At 53.4% G+C, this 15,084-nt stretch overlaps 3 protein-coding genes and 1 long non-coding RNA gene across 4 annotated transcripts; 3 read left to right on the forward strand and 1 right to left on the reverse strand.

Moving 5' to 3' along the window:
• The first annotated feature begins 12 nt into the window (after window positions 1-12).
• Window positions 13-1,746, forward strand: TRAPPC1 (trafficking protein particle complex subunit 1). The gene is made up of 5 exons (XM_067717364.1): window positions 13-114; window positions 225-323; window positions 476-546; window positions 897-1,035; window positions 1,332-1,746. Exons 2-5 carry the CDS (start codon window positions 225-227, stop codon window positions 1,458-1,460), a joined length of 438 nt encoding a protein of 145 aa, XP_067573465.1. The 5' UTR covers window positions 13-114; the 3' UTR covers window positions 1,461-1,746.
• A 579-nt stretch (window positions 1,747-2,325) lies between these two features.
• On the forward strand, window positions 2,326-9,370 carry KCNAB3 (potassium voltage-gated channel subfamily A regulatory beta subunit 3). Its single transcript, XM_067717358.1, has 14 exons — window positions 2,326-2,963; window positions 4,314-4,357; window positions 4,447-4,484; window positions 4,724-4,803; window positions 6,094-6,138; window positions 6,240-6,284; window positions 6,496-6,539; window positions 6,738-6,824; window positions 7,099-7,184; window positions 7,328-7,448; window positions 7,533-7,627; window positions 7,705-7,825; window positions 7,996-8,084; window positions 8,383-9,370. The coding sequence occupies exons 1-14, from the start codon at window positions 2,722-2,724 to the stop codon at window positions 8,458-8,460; spliced, it is 1,215 nt and encodes a 404-aa protein (XP_067573459.1). The 5' UTR covers window positions 2,326-2,721; the 3' UTR covers window positions 8,461-9,370.
• A 1,170-nt stretch (window positions 9,371-10,540) lies between these two features.
• On the reverse strand, window positions 10,541-12,609 carry LOC137213042 (uncharacterized). The gene is made up of 3 exons (XR_010937752.1): window positions 12,346-12,609; window positions 11,694-11,860; window positions 10,541-10,599 (listed from the first exon to the last, which is right to left on the reverse strand). It is a non-coding gene; the product is annotated as an uncharacterized lncRNA (long non-coding RNA).
• On the forward strand, window positions 12,430-14,488 carry RNF227 (ring finger protein 227). Its single transcript, XM_067717361.1, is given in 3 exon segments — window positions 12,430-12,827; window positions 12,829-12,944; window positions 13,043-14,488. Coding segments are annotated over 3 exon segments (570 nt in total). The 3' UTR covers window positions 13,099-14,488.
• The last annotated feature ends 596 nt before the right edge of the window (window positions 14,489-15,084 follow it).

Genomic DNA, 15,084 nt, shown 5'->3' on the forward strand with positions numbered 1-15,084 from the left:
TGAGAGAGGTATAGGGGCGGGGTTATTTCTCTGCCGCTAGAGCGTGTAGACCCGGTGGGGCGGGGCGCCGCGGAAACCGGAAGTATCGAGTGACGGGCACTCGGAGAAGTTCCGGTGAGTTCGCGGGAGGGGTCCCCGTCTGGTTGGAGGGATCCCGGGCTAAGAACTGGAGCCTACGGGGTGTGGGCGGTCCCGGAGTGAGGCTCACATTCTCTGCCCTGCAGATGACTGTCCACAACCTGTACCTGTTTGACCGGAATGGAGTGTGTCTGCATTACAGCGAGTGGCACCGCAAGAAGCAAGCGGGGATCCCCAAGGAGGAGGTGACGAGAGGGCCCCGCGCAACCCGGGTGACCTCACATCTCCAAATGCACATTGTCCCAGTCCAGCTTCTTCTCTCCAAACCCTGGCTCCTTCCCACCCCAACCCTGGCTCCTTTAAAAACCGAGAACTAACTCTGCCCCTCTCCCTCCAGGAGTACAAGCTGATGTACGGGATGCTCTTCTCTATCCGCTCGTTTGTCAGCAAGATGTCCCCGCTAGACATGTACGCGTAGTCAGAGGGGTTGTTGAGGGAGGGAGGGAATTTGGGGGCGGGGGAAACTTTCTGGAGTGGAAGGGGCTTTGGCCCCCAGAGAGGGTAAGGAGACAGAGAAGAGAGGCTGAGTCCGGGGCGAGAGTGCAGTAGCTGGCAGGAGCGGCGGTGGGGAAGATCTGAAGGTAGAGAGGTTGGGCAACGGGGCTAAATTGAGGGGTGAAGATGGGAGGTGTCTTTAGTCAACCAGGCTCCTACAAACGACATGTTTAGAGAAGAGGGAGTCAATCTAGAGGAGATCAGAAGAATCTCTTTGGGAGAGATTTCGCTTCTATTCCTTAACATCCTCCTCATCTCTGCAGGAAGGACGGCTTCCTGGCCTTCCAAACTAGCCGTTACAAACTCCATTACTACGAGACGCCCACTGGGATCAAGGTTGTCATGAACACTGACTTGGGCGTGGGACCCATCCGAGATGTGTTGCACCACATCTACAGTGCGGTCAGTGCCAGCCCCTCGGACCCTTCCGCCAAAGCTTCAACAGCCATGGCCACTTAGAGCCCCAAGACTCCTTCAGCTTCCCTGCCCTAATCCTACTGTATTGTATCTCTATTGAAGTCACACTTCTTGGGACCCTTTAGGTCCTTATACACTCCCACCACCAGTTTCTCCCCAAGGAGGGTTTGCCTTCCAGCCCTTGATCGCTGTGCATTCACACACCCTTGAGGTTATAGTAGGTTTGGGGTTGAAAACAAGAAGTGTTCAAAGCCTGGCTCTAACACCCTCCCCCTCCACAGCTGTACGTGGAGCTGGTGGTGAAGAATCCCCTGTGCCCGCTGGGCCAAACTGTGCAAAGTGAGCTCTTCCGCTCCCGACTGGACTCCTACGTCCGCTCTCTGCCCTTCTTCTCCGCCCGGGCTGGCTGAAGGAAGCACTCTACCTCACCCCTCAGAAGAATCCTTGTCTATCTGGGGCCCTTTGTTTCACCTGAGGGCCCCTACTGGCAGCCCCACGGCCCCAGCTCCTCCATCCCCGTCAGGGCCCTTGGCAGCCCTCCCAGGGGAACAGCTTAAAAAGCCCTCCATGGTGCCCTTCCCATCACAGGAAGGAAGCCTACTGGAGTCTCTACACCTCCAAACCAGGCCCTCTCTCCAGTTTTATCCCCTACCTGACGCTGGGAGAAGTACAGAATAAACTTTTTATCACCCTCTGCGACCTGAGTGTGTTAGTTTCAGTGGTCGATCGGGGCCTGCCCCTCTCATGAAGGCGTGAACCAGGGTGTTCACATCCCCTGAGCCAGCAAAGAGGCTTTGTCCACGGGTTTCTCAACAGCGGCACTATTGACGTTTGGGGCTGGATAATATCTTGGGGTGCGTGTGTCGGGGGGGGGTGCTGTCGTGTACTTTGTTCTGGCCGCCACTCACTAGATGCTGGTAGCACGTCTCCATGTCTTTCTCTTTCTCTCTTTCTCTCACACGCGCGCGCGCGCACCCAGATCGTGACAGTCAACAATGTCTCCAGATCTTGCCAAACGTCCCCTAGGGGAGAAAATAGCTCACTGATTGAAAACCACTGGGTTGGGGGAAGGCCGACTGGCCTCGGGGTGCAGAGAGTAGAACCACCCTCCCGGTTCTGCTCTCCGGTTCCTGTGAGCCCACAGAACACCCAAGCTGCGGAGCTCCGGAAGGTGGGGCTTATGCAGATGAGCGGCAGGTTTTGGCTGGGAGGCGGGCGTCTTTATGCAGATGAGGGGGCGGTGTCTGCATGTTGATAAGCTGGGCCCGCAGCCGACGCGGCTGGGAGTCTATCGGGTCCCGCTGCGGTTCGGGCTGAGGTGGCATCTCTCTTCCGCCCCCCCCGTCCCTAAGTTCCTACCCTCCGAGAATAGCCCTCGACCTTTACCCTCGTCCATTTCCCCCTCTCCTCCCTGCGCCAGTACCCCCGAATCCTAATCGCTCCACTCGTGGCGCCCCCCCGCGTTTCTCCTCTCCGCCGCAAACCCCGCGACCTCCAGCAGCCCGCCCCCGCGAGCCGGATCCTGCCTGGCTGCTCCCGCCGCAACCTCCTCAGCCTTCCCGCTCTTCTAGGGCTCGCGCCACTACACCCCCGGGTGTCTCCCCTCGGGCATACCGGTTCCCTCCTCCTCCCGCCCCCTCGGAGCCCCCTCCCTCGCCTTGGCCAGCCGGCATGCAGGTGTCTATCGCATGTACCGAGCAGAACCTTCGCAGCCGGAGCAGTGAGGACCGTCTGTGTGGACCCCGGCCGGGCCCCGGGGGCGGTAATGGCGGGCCGGTCGGCGGGGGGCATGGGAATCCTACGGGGGGAGGAGGGTCGGGCCCCAAGGCCCGGGCCGCAGTGGTCCCCCGACCCCCAGCGCCCGCTGGGGTCCTCCGAGAGAGCACCGGCCGAGGCACTGGCATGAAATACAGGTATGGGGGTGGCCGGGCAGCCCGCCACATCTGCTCCCCTTTCCTGACCCCTGAGGCTTCCTGGGATGCTTCCAGAACCCCCTCAAACTTCGCTAAGAAGATCCCGCTCACTCCATCTCCTCTTCCCATCATTGGCACTCCCTTACTTGGGCCCTCTCTTGCTCTCTGTCCATACCCCCGACTAGTAGAAAATCAAGTTTACCAAGGTTGACCAGGCCTGTCAGACCCAGGGGATACTCCTAAGCTTCCCTCCTTACCCTCAGGAAGGCGAGGGATGCACGGATCTCCAGGCTGCACACCCCCACCCCCACCCCCACCCCCCGGGATGAAGTGTCCTTGGGTCGTGTCCTGGGAAGATGGGGGAAGGAAACGGCTTCTCACTGTGGCCTGCTCAGTGTGCCTGACCCAGATACTGCCCCCACATGCCCCAAGGTCTCCTGCAACCTTCTTGGTGGGGAGGGAAGTGGGGCCCTTGGAAGGATGGACCACATCTCTCAAGCCCCTGCCGAAGGACAGGGGCCATGTGGGTAAGATGGACGGAAATGTAACCGACTTTATCTCAGAGAACCGCTGGGCTCTCAGGACTACCAGTAGGGGGGAGGGGAGGGGCTCCTGCTTGAGAGTGAGCAGAGGTCACTGATCTGACCTGGCTTTGTCACTTGAGGAATTTGATCCCCTCCATGTGGTGGCCCTGATTGGGAAGCTGAGCGGACGGCCTGGGTGGGGGGTCCTTGGGAGGAGCGTCTCTCTGGTTTGAAGACAGACTTCACAAGCCAACAGGAGCAGAGGGAGTAGAGAGGGGAAGAGGGGGAACTGGTCTTACCTCTCATACTCTCCACCCAGGTGTCCTACCTGCTTTTGTTGGAGGCCTCCCTGCCTAGCCTATCCAAGGATCCTTGCCTGCCTGAGTGCCTGAACTTGACTTGGTTTACCCCTTCCACCCCAGTGTCTGCCCTTTAGCACAGCACTCTCTGATGATCTGTTTTCACAAACTCATCACAATTAGCCAGTCGCATTCCTCCCAGCCAACCCCCACCCTCGACTCTACACATCCCAGAGATGACTCAAATAAACACAAGACCCACCAGCAGAAACGCTAAGCAGGCAGCGCATCTTCAATGTGATAGGAGGGAACAGAGGCACTGGACAGTGGCTCCAGAGGAACAGTCATTATTTGTTCACTTATGCTATGGCCATAGCACTGCCCAATTTAGTGGGCCCACTGAGTCTAGCTTCTTTGGACTGAGACACCCTGAGGGCATCTCAGTCTGGAAGGAGAGGAACTGGAGGCTGATAATATATGTTCCTAATGGAGGCTCTACCCCTTCCTTCTGCCTCTGTGTCCTGCAGGAACCTAGGAAAGTCTGGTCTTCGGGTATCCTGCCTTGGCCTAGGTGAGTTAGAAAGAAGAGGAATTAAGGGAAGGGGCGTTCTTTCATGGCTTGCCCCCACAGGTCTCACCTGCCTGGCTTCTCTCTTGCAGGTACCTGGGTCACATTTGGTTCTCAGATCTCAGATGAGGTATAAGTGATGGGACCTAGAAGCAGGGTGAGGGGGTATGAGAGAACCAAAAAGGGGGGAAATGGACTTGCATAGGGGTTTGGACAACAAGCATGGGGAACGGTGGACCTGAGGTTGGAGGATGGGGCAAGGGGAGTGAATGTGTAAACGAAGGTTGAGGTCTGATGGGCTAGAATGCCGTAAGGAAGGTAACTGAGAGGCTGGTTGCTGGTCTTCAACTTTTTCTCTCACCATCCTAGACAGCAGAGGATGTGCTGACAGTAGCCTATGAGCATGGCGTAAACCTGTTTGACACCACCGAAGTGTATGCAGCGGGAAAGTAAGGACTGGGGTGAAAGACTAAGTTACACTTGGAAGGCTGAGAGAATATCAGGGCTTTTTGGTTTCCCCCCTAAAGAACCCTGGGAATTCTGCATCACTAAGTTCCAACCTTTCAGCCAATGGGGCCCCAAAGCATTATGGGAACTGTAGTCCCAACATCTGTCTCTCTCCAGCTTTGAGGGCAATGGGGCATACTGTGCAGTCAAAATGAAATAAAACAAACAACTATTTCCTGGACGTCATTTATGTGCAACTATGTGAGGATGACAAAGATAAATTTCAAACATACTATACCACAGCACACATGGCTTCACGCTGCAAATAGTAAAAACCTAGGATGACTACTCCTGCCTCTTCTTCTGGCAAACTCTTCTGCTTATCTTTAAGACTTGTCTCAGATGTCAACTCTTCCAAGAAGCCTTTGCCCAGCTCCCCAAAGTTGGTCACTATCCCCATCAGCTCCCAAAGCACTTTACACTACCCTCTGACACTGAGTTCATCAATTACTCGTTTACAAGGCCATATTCACTGCTCACCTGGGAGGCTCCTCCCTCCACAGAACTTGTCTTGCTCTTTCCCACGTCACCTAAGTACCTATGCAGAGCCTGTCACAGAGCAGGTATCTGATTGAAGGATGACATCAATATGCCCTCAAAAAGCTCACAGTCTAAGTGGTTAAACAAACAAACCAAAAGACAAGGAGATACGAAAGATTAAATAACAGTAACACTTCAGTAAGAGCCCACCATAACTTAAGACTTGTCACACATTAACTCATGATTAAGTGTCAAAAAATTGTGTAGCCAATAAGAGCTATGGAAGCTGACAAGGACTGACCATAGACTGCAGCAATCAGAGAACATTTTCCATAGAATGAGGCAGAATCCAAGCTAAATTTTGGAGGATGGGTGGAACTTTGCAAAGACTAAAAGAAGGGGGAGGGCAATACAAATAGTTGGAACCAGACGAGGCAGTGTCCTCCCTGGCTCCACTATAGTTGGTCCCTCTTCTCTCATCCTATTCTATCCCTTCAGCACCCAGAACAGAGCTTGGTACACAGTGATGCACAGCTGACATTTGTTGAATGAATGAGTGAAAATGATACGACTAGAACCCTAGATTGGGAGCCCCTCTTACTTACTCTAGGATGGGGCTGACAGCCCAATGGCCTCCTCGTTTATGCTCCATTTTACAGGAGAGGAAATTAGTTGAAGGGAAAGGTGGGGAGGAAGGAAAGAAACTGATCCACTTTGGAGGGGTCAGTGCTTCTACACTGTCTTCCTTCCAGGGCTGAAAGAACCCTAGGCAACATCCTCAAGAGCAAAGGTTGGAGGTAAGACATGTTGGGTGGGTGGGGAGGGCCGGGAGGTTGCTGGGGACATGATCATCCAAAAATCCTTTTCTTGCCCGTTCTACCATTTCTCTTTCTTCCAGGAGATCAAGCTATGTCATCACCACCAAGATTTTTGGGGGAGGACAGTAAGTGGCTGCCTCACTATAATTGGGGAGATCTGCAGAGACTGTGTGAAGGTGCATGGGATGGGGGTGGGGACAGCAGTCCCTGCACCTGCTACTCCAGGTCTGCATCCTGCCTGTGAGGACCCCTGAAATACCAGTTCCTCATGATTCCAGGCCAGCCCTGGTCCCTTATCTTTGACACACCTCATCTCTGACTTACCTTTTCCTACAGGGCAGAAACTGAGCGAGGCTTGAGCCGCAAACACATCATTGAGGGTAAGAGTTAGGGGCTGGGAACTGGAGGTGGCTGGGTATGGAAGCCAGAGGAGTTGGGAACATTCTCTGAAGCTCTGAGTCTGAGGCTTTGAATAGGGAAGCCGGGATTTAGGTGGCCATGGCAAAAGGATAAGGTCTAAATTCTTAGGAAACTGAAGCTGAAGAGCTTACCTTCCTCGCCCCATGCTTTTACCCCAGGCTTGCGAGGATCCCTGGAACGCCTCCAGCTGGGATATGTGGACATCATCTTCGCCAATCGCTCAGACCCCAACAGTCCCATGGAGGGTAAAAGCAGCACCCCAACCCTGACAGCCCTTCAAAACTGAGCACTTCTAAAACCCTCAGCAGAAGCCAGCCCCTGCTCAGGAGGCCTCCCAAGCTCCACAGCAGAGGCTCAGACCCCAGGACTTGGACGGGGAGGGAGGTGAAAAGCAGATACCAACCCCTCCGACTCCACAGGGATGAGTGGGGCCTTGGTGGGGCAGGCAGAGGTCTGCACATCTGGAACCCAGGATGCCAGGGGTCTGACAGTGAGGCTCTCCCTCTCCTATGTGCCTAGAGATTGTGCGAGCCATGACCTATGTCATCAACCAGGGCCTGGCCCTATACTGGGGGACATCCCGATGGGGGGCTGCAGAAATCATGGTGAGTGTGCCACCCACCTCGCCGTCCTACAACTTGTTCCCACTTTTCACATGGCCACTCCAAACCCCACTCTACTGGGGGGGGGGAGTGGAAGAAAATGGAAGGAGTGCTCTGACCCCCATCTTTTCCCCACCCCAACTCAGGAGGCCTACTCCATGGCCAGACAGTTCAACCTGATTCCTCCAGTGTGTGAACAAGCTGAGCACCATCTGTTTCAGAGAGAGAAGGTGGAGATGCAGCTGCCAGAGCTCTACCACAAGATTGGTTCGAAGTTCCCTCATCCCTACCTTTCCCTCGGCCTCACCATCACCTAGATCCCTTTCCCACATCCAATCCTCTTCCTCTTAGGTGTTGGCTCAGTCACCTGGTCCCCTCTTGCCTGTGGCCTCATCACTAGCAAGTATGATGGGCGAGTCCCAGATACCTGCAGGGTCAACATCAAGGTGAGATCTGGGGGCTCAGGACGGCAGGAGTGGACTATCTGAGGAGTCGTCTTTTGCTGATTCTCCTTGGCCTCCAGGGCTACCAGTGGCACAAAGACAAAGTGCAGAGTGAGGATGGCAAGAAGCAACAAGCCAAAGTCATGGACCTTCTCCCCATCGCTCACCAGCTGGGCTGCACCGTGGCGCAGCTTGCTATTGGTGAGACACTGCCAGCCCTGGACCCTGCAGAGGCCTTGTCTCCTCCTGAGATGCTACCAAACCGCAGACTGGTTTGTCTCTGGGGAGGACCCTCTTCCTCGGAGACACCTCTGAAGTCTGCGTGCTCACTCTTTCCGACCAGTTCTTTTTTATTTCCTTCTCTGGCCCAGCGTGGTGTCTCCGCAGTGAGGGTGTCAGCTCGGTCTTGCTGGGGGTGTCCAGTGCAGAGCAGCTGATTGAACACCTGGGCGCCCTGCAGGTGAGGGGGGAAGGGTGTGGGAGGCAGTGGGGGGGGTGTCAGAGCCAGAGCCCATCTCTGTCCCCTGTCCCAGCACTCAAGCAAGGCCTTGCTGTCCAGCCCAGAATGGGCCTGTGAGGTCACCCACTACAATGTCCTCGCTTGGCAAATGAGAGGTCCCAGGGTGAGACGGTGAGGCAGGGGCACAGCTGCGACTCTTTCCCTGCCACCTGGCTTCGCTGTGCGGCTCCCCGGGTTTTCCAACCTCATTCCCTTGTTCAGCAACCCTGCACCTCTCCACCACCCCATTCAATTGCAGGTGCTGAGTCAGCTGACCCCGCAGACGGTGATGGAGATAGAAGGGCTCCTGGGCCACAAACCTCATCTCAAGAAATAGTCCGTCGGGGGCGCAGGGACCCGCTCCCAGGACCGCTTCCCGCCCCCGCCTCCCTCCCGCTCCGGATCCCTCCACGCAGCGGCCGGAGCCAGGGAGGCCCCGCCCACTAACGAGTTCCGGTCACAGTAGCGAAAGCAGGAACAAAGCCATATCCTCCCGCAGTAGGGCTTGAGAGGGAAAGTAGTCCGCCGCCCCCTATTGCGTCCTCCTAGGTCTCCCTGCTAATCCTGGGCATGAGCTACTGGGCTGTCCCCTCTCTGCCACTTGGCCTCGCTCCCTTCTCTCTTCCCCTAATCGCCGAGGCCCAGGGGGAAAAAAGGCAGATACAAGACCCATGCAGAGTACCTCAGAAGTGGCCCTTGAAATGTCATCAAGGGGTAACAACCTAATATGAAGTGAGTTTTGATGTCATCTGGGACAAAGGAGATGGGGCTCTTACATTCGTTACAAAGGAAGCCAGGCTGGTCCTGGCAGGAAGTAAATGATAATCTTTGGGAAACTAGGACCCTGCCTCAGCCAGGAGGTGGAGGAGGGCTTAAAACCACAAAAAGTGTTGAGACTTTGTTCTTGTCAGAGAGGGGTAGGGTGGGGAGTGCAGTGACAAAGCACTGATGAGGGAAAATTGACGGCCGATGTATAGCCTGTCCTGGCACAAGTGGCCAGGGAAGCCCTTGGAAAGTACGGTTGGGCCGCACTTTGCAGGAAAAGGTGACAGCCTTTAGGTCAGGGCAGAGAAATGGGGCTGACATAAAAAGGTCTGGGGATAAACTTTTGAGCCTTGAGCAGGACTCCTACCCGGGAGTGGAGGACTGTAGTCTTCCTCCTGGCAATAATCTTAAAGCAATAATGATGGCCCCTCTTGTGTAAGACTTCCCAGGGAACTGTAAATAAAATCTCAGCTTGATCATCACTTACCGCGTCTGAAATTGCTGGGGGCTGAGAGGTTAGGATCTCAGTCTCACGTATCTGGGCCTCTAGCACCCTGCCGTTAGAAAGGTCCAGCACTACCTGTCCACTGCTCCTTTACCTCAGTGACCCAGGCATCATGCTCCTAGTCACTGCTCTCATCAAGGACCCAGGCACCTGATCCTCCAGGCCACAGCTTTCTTCCTTAGAACCCACAGGCCGGGCTTCATAGCTTTGTTGCTCCTCCCTCTGATGCTCACTCTTACCCTTGTTTTGTTTTTTTGTGTTTTTTTTTTGCGGTACGCGGGCCTCTCACTGTTGTGGCACGAACCTGCATCCCCCGAATCGGCAGGCGGGCTCTCAACCACTGCGCCACCAGGGAAGCCCCCTTGTTTTGTTTTGTAAGTTATATTAGCCATTCGTCTTGTTTCCCTCTTGCCTGATACCCACACATACGCCAATGAACTATCTAGGTGGTTTTCCTGTGGCTGAGGGGGAGGGGCTGTTCTGAGGTTGAGGCTTTGGGATTTGGGGAAGGAGAGGTAAAATGAAAACCGGTCTATGGTTGAAATGATACAGAGACAGGGAAAAGAAATATTATAAAGAAAAGAAAGAAAACAAGTCAAAGATCAGGTGTGAGAGTGGTGGAAAAGCAGAAGCAAATGGGATTATGTCAGAGCCTTACCCTTATTCTTCCCCAAAGAACTCTGATTTCCCTGGGACACAAAGTGGGTGGAAAGTTATAACCTTTAAAGATCACAAGGCAGGGTAGGATGAGCTCTGCCTCCCTTAAAATATAACCTCACCGGGCTTCCCTGGTGGCGCAGTGGTGGAGAGTCTGCCTGCCGATGCAGGGGATGCAGGTTCATGCCCCGGTCCAGGAAGATCCCACATGCCGTGGACCGGCTAGGCTCGTGAGCCATAGCCGCTGAGCCTGCGTGTCCAGAGCCTGTGCTCTGCAACAGGAGAGGCCACAACAGTGAGAGGCCCGCGTACTGCAAAAAAAAAAAAAAAAAAAAAAAAAAAATATATATATATATATATATATAAAACCTCACCATCTCCCTTCTTCCCATCCTCACCCTTCCTTGATCCCGAAGCTGGGAGAGTAGAATAAAACCAATTTTCAAAAGAGAGAAGTCAGCAGCATGCCATTTACTGGATTAGCAGCCAACCGCATCAACTAATGAATACTTATATCCACTCCTATCATCTCCCACTCATTTTGGAAGACTGTGGAGGAAACAAAGAGGTAAAAATGTGTGACTATTGTTAGTTATTCTGTAACAAACATACAAGAATTTATAAATTCAAAATAGTACTCTCCTTAAACAGTTACCTTGGAGGGCTGTGCACTTATTTTAATGATGCCTACCCCATGGCTCAAAACATTGAAAAAAGTCCTCTTAGAATTACCTTCAGAGGCAGTTAGAAACCCCTTGTAAGGAATCTTCCTTTATTGTCACACCTCGTTTACGATATATACATATATGTGTATATATATATATACATATATATATATATAATTTATTATTATTATTATTTTTGGCCGTGCTGCATGGCTTGCAGGATTTTAGTTCCCCCGGCAGGGAAAGAGTCCTAACCACTGGACAGCCAGGGAATTCCCTCGTTTACCATATTTATCACTCACCTCGTTCATTAATTTAACAAGTATTTATCTATTGAGTCCTACTATGGTACAGCACAGGGACACAGTGGTGAACAAAACCAGACTCAGAACAACCATTGTGAAGTTTACAGATGGGAAAGGCAAAGAAGTAACAAGTAACCCCCAAACACACACAAACTTTGGTTGTCCAAAGTCCAGAGGAAAGCACGTGGTGTTACCAGAGTCTACAGTGGGTATTTCACACAGTGAGGCTGCGTGGAGAGCTGCAGGTTGAGTGGGTGTTACTAAGGTGAAAGCAACAGGGTTTAAAAAAAAGAAAAGAAATGGGTGTTGGAAACGTTGGGTGCCAAGAAGTTAAAGTAAACACAACATAGGCTGGGTCATAGGATACTAACAACAGCTAATATATGGTGTGTTTACTGTGTGCCAAGTATCATTCTAAGCACCTTAGAATCAGTATATAAGCTGATTCAATCCTATTATCATCCACACGTTATAGATGAGGAAACCAAGTCCCAGAGAAGTTAAGTAACCTGCTCAAAGTGTCACAACTGGTAAGCGGGCTCTAGAGTCCGTGCTATGAACCTCCACAACAGAATCTGGACCGCAGGTCCAGGAGAGGAGGGTGAGGCTGCGGCTGGGGGATGGGTGTGGCACCGTGAGGGAATGTGGGCTGTGAGCACTGTGTCCTGTTTACCTGTAGCAGAAGTCACACCCCTGAGTCAGAGCTCAGGCTGGGCTGCGTTGCTGGAGCCATCATGGTGTGTGGGTGTCCAGGCCTGGCTACTCAGGAAGGATAGGATTCCCAGCATTCCTAAGGCCACGGTCCTGGAATCTAGGGCCCTCCTTAGGCTGAGATTTCACCTGGGAGTTGAGCAGTTTGAGAATAAAATTTGGGAAGCCACCCTTACAAGAACACAGGGAGGTCGTATATAACAAGGAAAATTGAGGGCAGCATCTGCTCAAACGCCCAGGAGCCCACTGAAGATTGGGCAGAATGGGCGGTGTCACTGGCTTACGAAGTACGTTTGGGTGGGTTGTGAAGGAGTGTGAGAAACCCTGTGCCAGTGGCTGAGGGCCCGGGCCCAGGGAGGGAACTGGGGATTTGCACACAGTAGAATTAAGGAACGCTGGCTCTGCGTGGGGGATAAAGGAAGCCATGGAGGGAGTGTGTGTGTGTGTGGGGCGTGCCGCGACTTCCCCTCCCCAGCCCTCGCACCGCCTGGCCCGCTCCCCTCGCTTCGCCATGGCTGGCATTCGGGGTCTCGCACCTCCACCGCCCCCACGCGTGCTGCCGCGGGGAGCGGCCTGACCGCCGCTTGACGCCTCAAGAGGGGCGGGGGTCTCACTTTTAAAAGGGGCAACAGGCCTCGGCGCGGGCCCCAGAACAGGCCCGCTCCGTTAGCGACGCCCTCGAGTCCGTGGCGGGTACGATGCAGCTCCTGGTGAGGGTGCCGTCTCTTCCGGAGCGGGGCGAGCTGGACTGCAACATCTGCTACCGGCCCTTCAACCTCGGGGACCGCGAGCCCCGCCGCCTCTCCGGGACGGCGCGCGCCCGCTGCGGCCACACGCTCTGCACCGCCTGTCTGCGCGAGTTGGCGGCGCGTGGCGACGGCGGCGGGGCGGCCGCGCGCGCAGTGAGTCTGCGCCACGTCGTCATGTGCCCCTTCTGTCGCACGCCCACCCTGCTCCCGCGCGGCAGGGTCACTGAAGTCACTGTCAATCCGGACTTGTGGTCACGCTTGGAGGCAACAGAGCGGGCCGCGCACGAATCTAATGGGGCGGGTGGTCCGGTTCGGGAAAGCGGTGATGCGACCGAGAGGCCGATGACTAGGAAACGGAGAGAAGGGGGCGGGGCCTAGGAGCGCGGGATGGCGTGAGCTCCTGCGGCCCTGGGCCCGGGTGCTGGCACCCGCGCGCAGGTGGCGGCGGCCGCTGCCTAGCAACGGTGAGGGGCCGCCCGGGTAGGCAGTGGAGGGAGAGCGCCCCGGAACGCCGGTTCGGCTGCGCCCTTCCGCTGCCACTAATCCTCCTTCTTTCCCCCAGTGCTGTACTGTCCACAGATCAAGGACTCGGCCCACATGACCCGCTGCACGCTGTAACCGCGGAACCCTGAAGCTACGGCAGAAGAAAGGTGGGAGCTGCATTCTCGGGGCGCGCTGTACTACGAGGAACTGGTGCCAAGCCCACCCCCTGTCATGTCCTGGAGTGTCACGGATGAGGGAGGTGAGCCAAGGGCAGAAGGGAACGCCCTGGGAGGTGTTGATGCTGCGCTGGGGAGGCTCCTAGACGAATCGCCCCCATCTACCGACTGTGCCAGCCTTGCATATTCAGGATGGAATGGCCCAGGGAGGATAGAAACAAAGTCTACGTTCCCGTGGGAAGCAGACAATTTCCCTAGCTGTGACTTTGGCTTTTGTCCAGGGCAGCTCTGATGTGTGGGAGCAACAGGTCCCATTTTAGCAATTCTGTGTCAATGATTTGAAAGTTTAAAAAAGATGGAACGGGAGAGAAGAGGCTGATTTCCATGTCATATTAATCTCACTTCTCTAGCACCTAAGAGAACTGAGAAAAATAAACCGTACCCACCCTACTCCCTCCGCTGGTATGCCTACTAGTGTCCCCCTTCCCAGTACTGTGTTCCTAAAATTGTCAAGATGCATCCCCACCTATGAGATTAGGAGCCTCGCTTCATTTCAGAATCTCCCTTCAACCTGTTGGGGCAGGTATGACGACGTCCAGAGGGCATCTATCCGAGTCACCTCACTAGGGCCTGTCAAGGGGAGGAGGGAGAGCCATTTGGCTATGGCAGTGGATTGTAAACTTCTGATATTATTTTTACAGCCACAAGGAAACACTGTCACTACTGAAAAAAGATGCTCATCATACAATTTTAAACTTGTGTCCCATATTTAGACATCACCTATTTCAGGGCAGGGGTTCAATTTAAAAGTCCTGTTCGTATCTTGTGATCGTAGAGTTACAGTCAAGGACCAGCAGCATCGGCATGACTGGAGCTTGTTGGAAGTGCAAAATCTCAGGATTTCACTTCTGACTTACTGAATTAGACTCTGCATTTTAACAAGAATCCCAGGTGATCCATTTAAGTAAAAATTTAAGAAGCACTGGTCCAGGTCCTAGACTATGTTACATTTTCCCCTGAGTTAAAAAGGGGGAACTTATTAAGAATAAACCCCAATTTTTCTAACTATGTTTTTACCTTTTTCCTTTCGTTAAGTCTCAGCTTAAATATTCCCTCTTTGGGGAGGTCTTTCTCGGCTTTCAATCTGGTGTAGCCCCCTCCCTCACCCTCTGTAATACAATGCCTTGTTTTATTTTTTCACTACTTTTATTTTCTGATATGTGTTTTGTTGGTGTCCTGCACTACAGTGTAAGCTCCATGATAGCAGTGACTAACTTGTGACTGTTGTATCTCCAAGGGCAACAGCAGTGTTTTTAACATGTACTCAATAAATGCTTGTTGGAATTACATTTTTTAATATAATAGCCTCAAAAATTGTCTGGTCTCTCAGCCTCTGAGAAGCTCTGGTAGTAAATACATGTCAAGCTGTAGTGTCCAGCGGTTCAAATCTTTGGCAAGCTATGCAGGTCTGACCCCCCACCCCCCAGCTCCTTTAAAATAAAAGTGTGCTTCTGCAACTGGGAACTGAACCTATGAAGCTGTAGTGACCTCTACTGACTCTTGGTAGAACTAAACAAGCTGAAGGTGGAAAGGACGATCAAAAGGATGAATGGAAGGCAGTTCTGAAACTTATCAGGCACCCCTCCCACTAAACTTCTGTCCAGTAATTCCTGCTATCTCTCTGATCTCAACCTGAGGCCTGTGGAGGTGTCCTGCTGTCACCCTCCATCTCCGCTGAGCTCATCACACTGGGGTGAGGGTTGGAAAAAGAGCCTTGGAGTTGTAGCTGATGATCCAACAAATAAAAATGAGAAAAAGGAAAAGTCACAAGATTTAAAAAAAGAGAGAAATGGGTAACAGGAAATGGCAGGAAGCAACACCCTTTCTTTCCTCATCCCTCCCCGAAACCAAAGAACTCCCCCACTCAAAAATAACAGAGCACACA

Source organism: Pseudorca crassidens, chromosome 19 (genome assembly GCF_039906515.1).
Source record: "Pseudorca crassidens isolate mPseCra1 chromosome 19, mPseCra1.hap1, whole genome shotgun sequence".
Classification (NCBI taxonomy): domain Eukaryota; kingdom Metazoa; phylum Chordata; class Mammalia; order Artiodactyla; family Delphinidae; genus Pseudorca; species Pseudorca crassidens.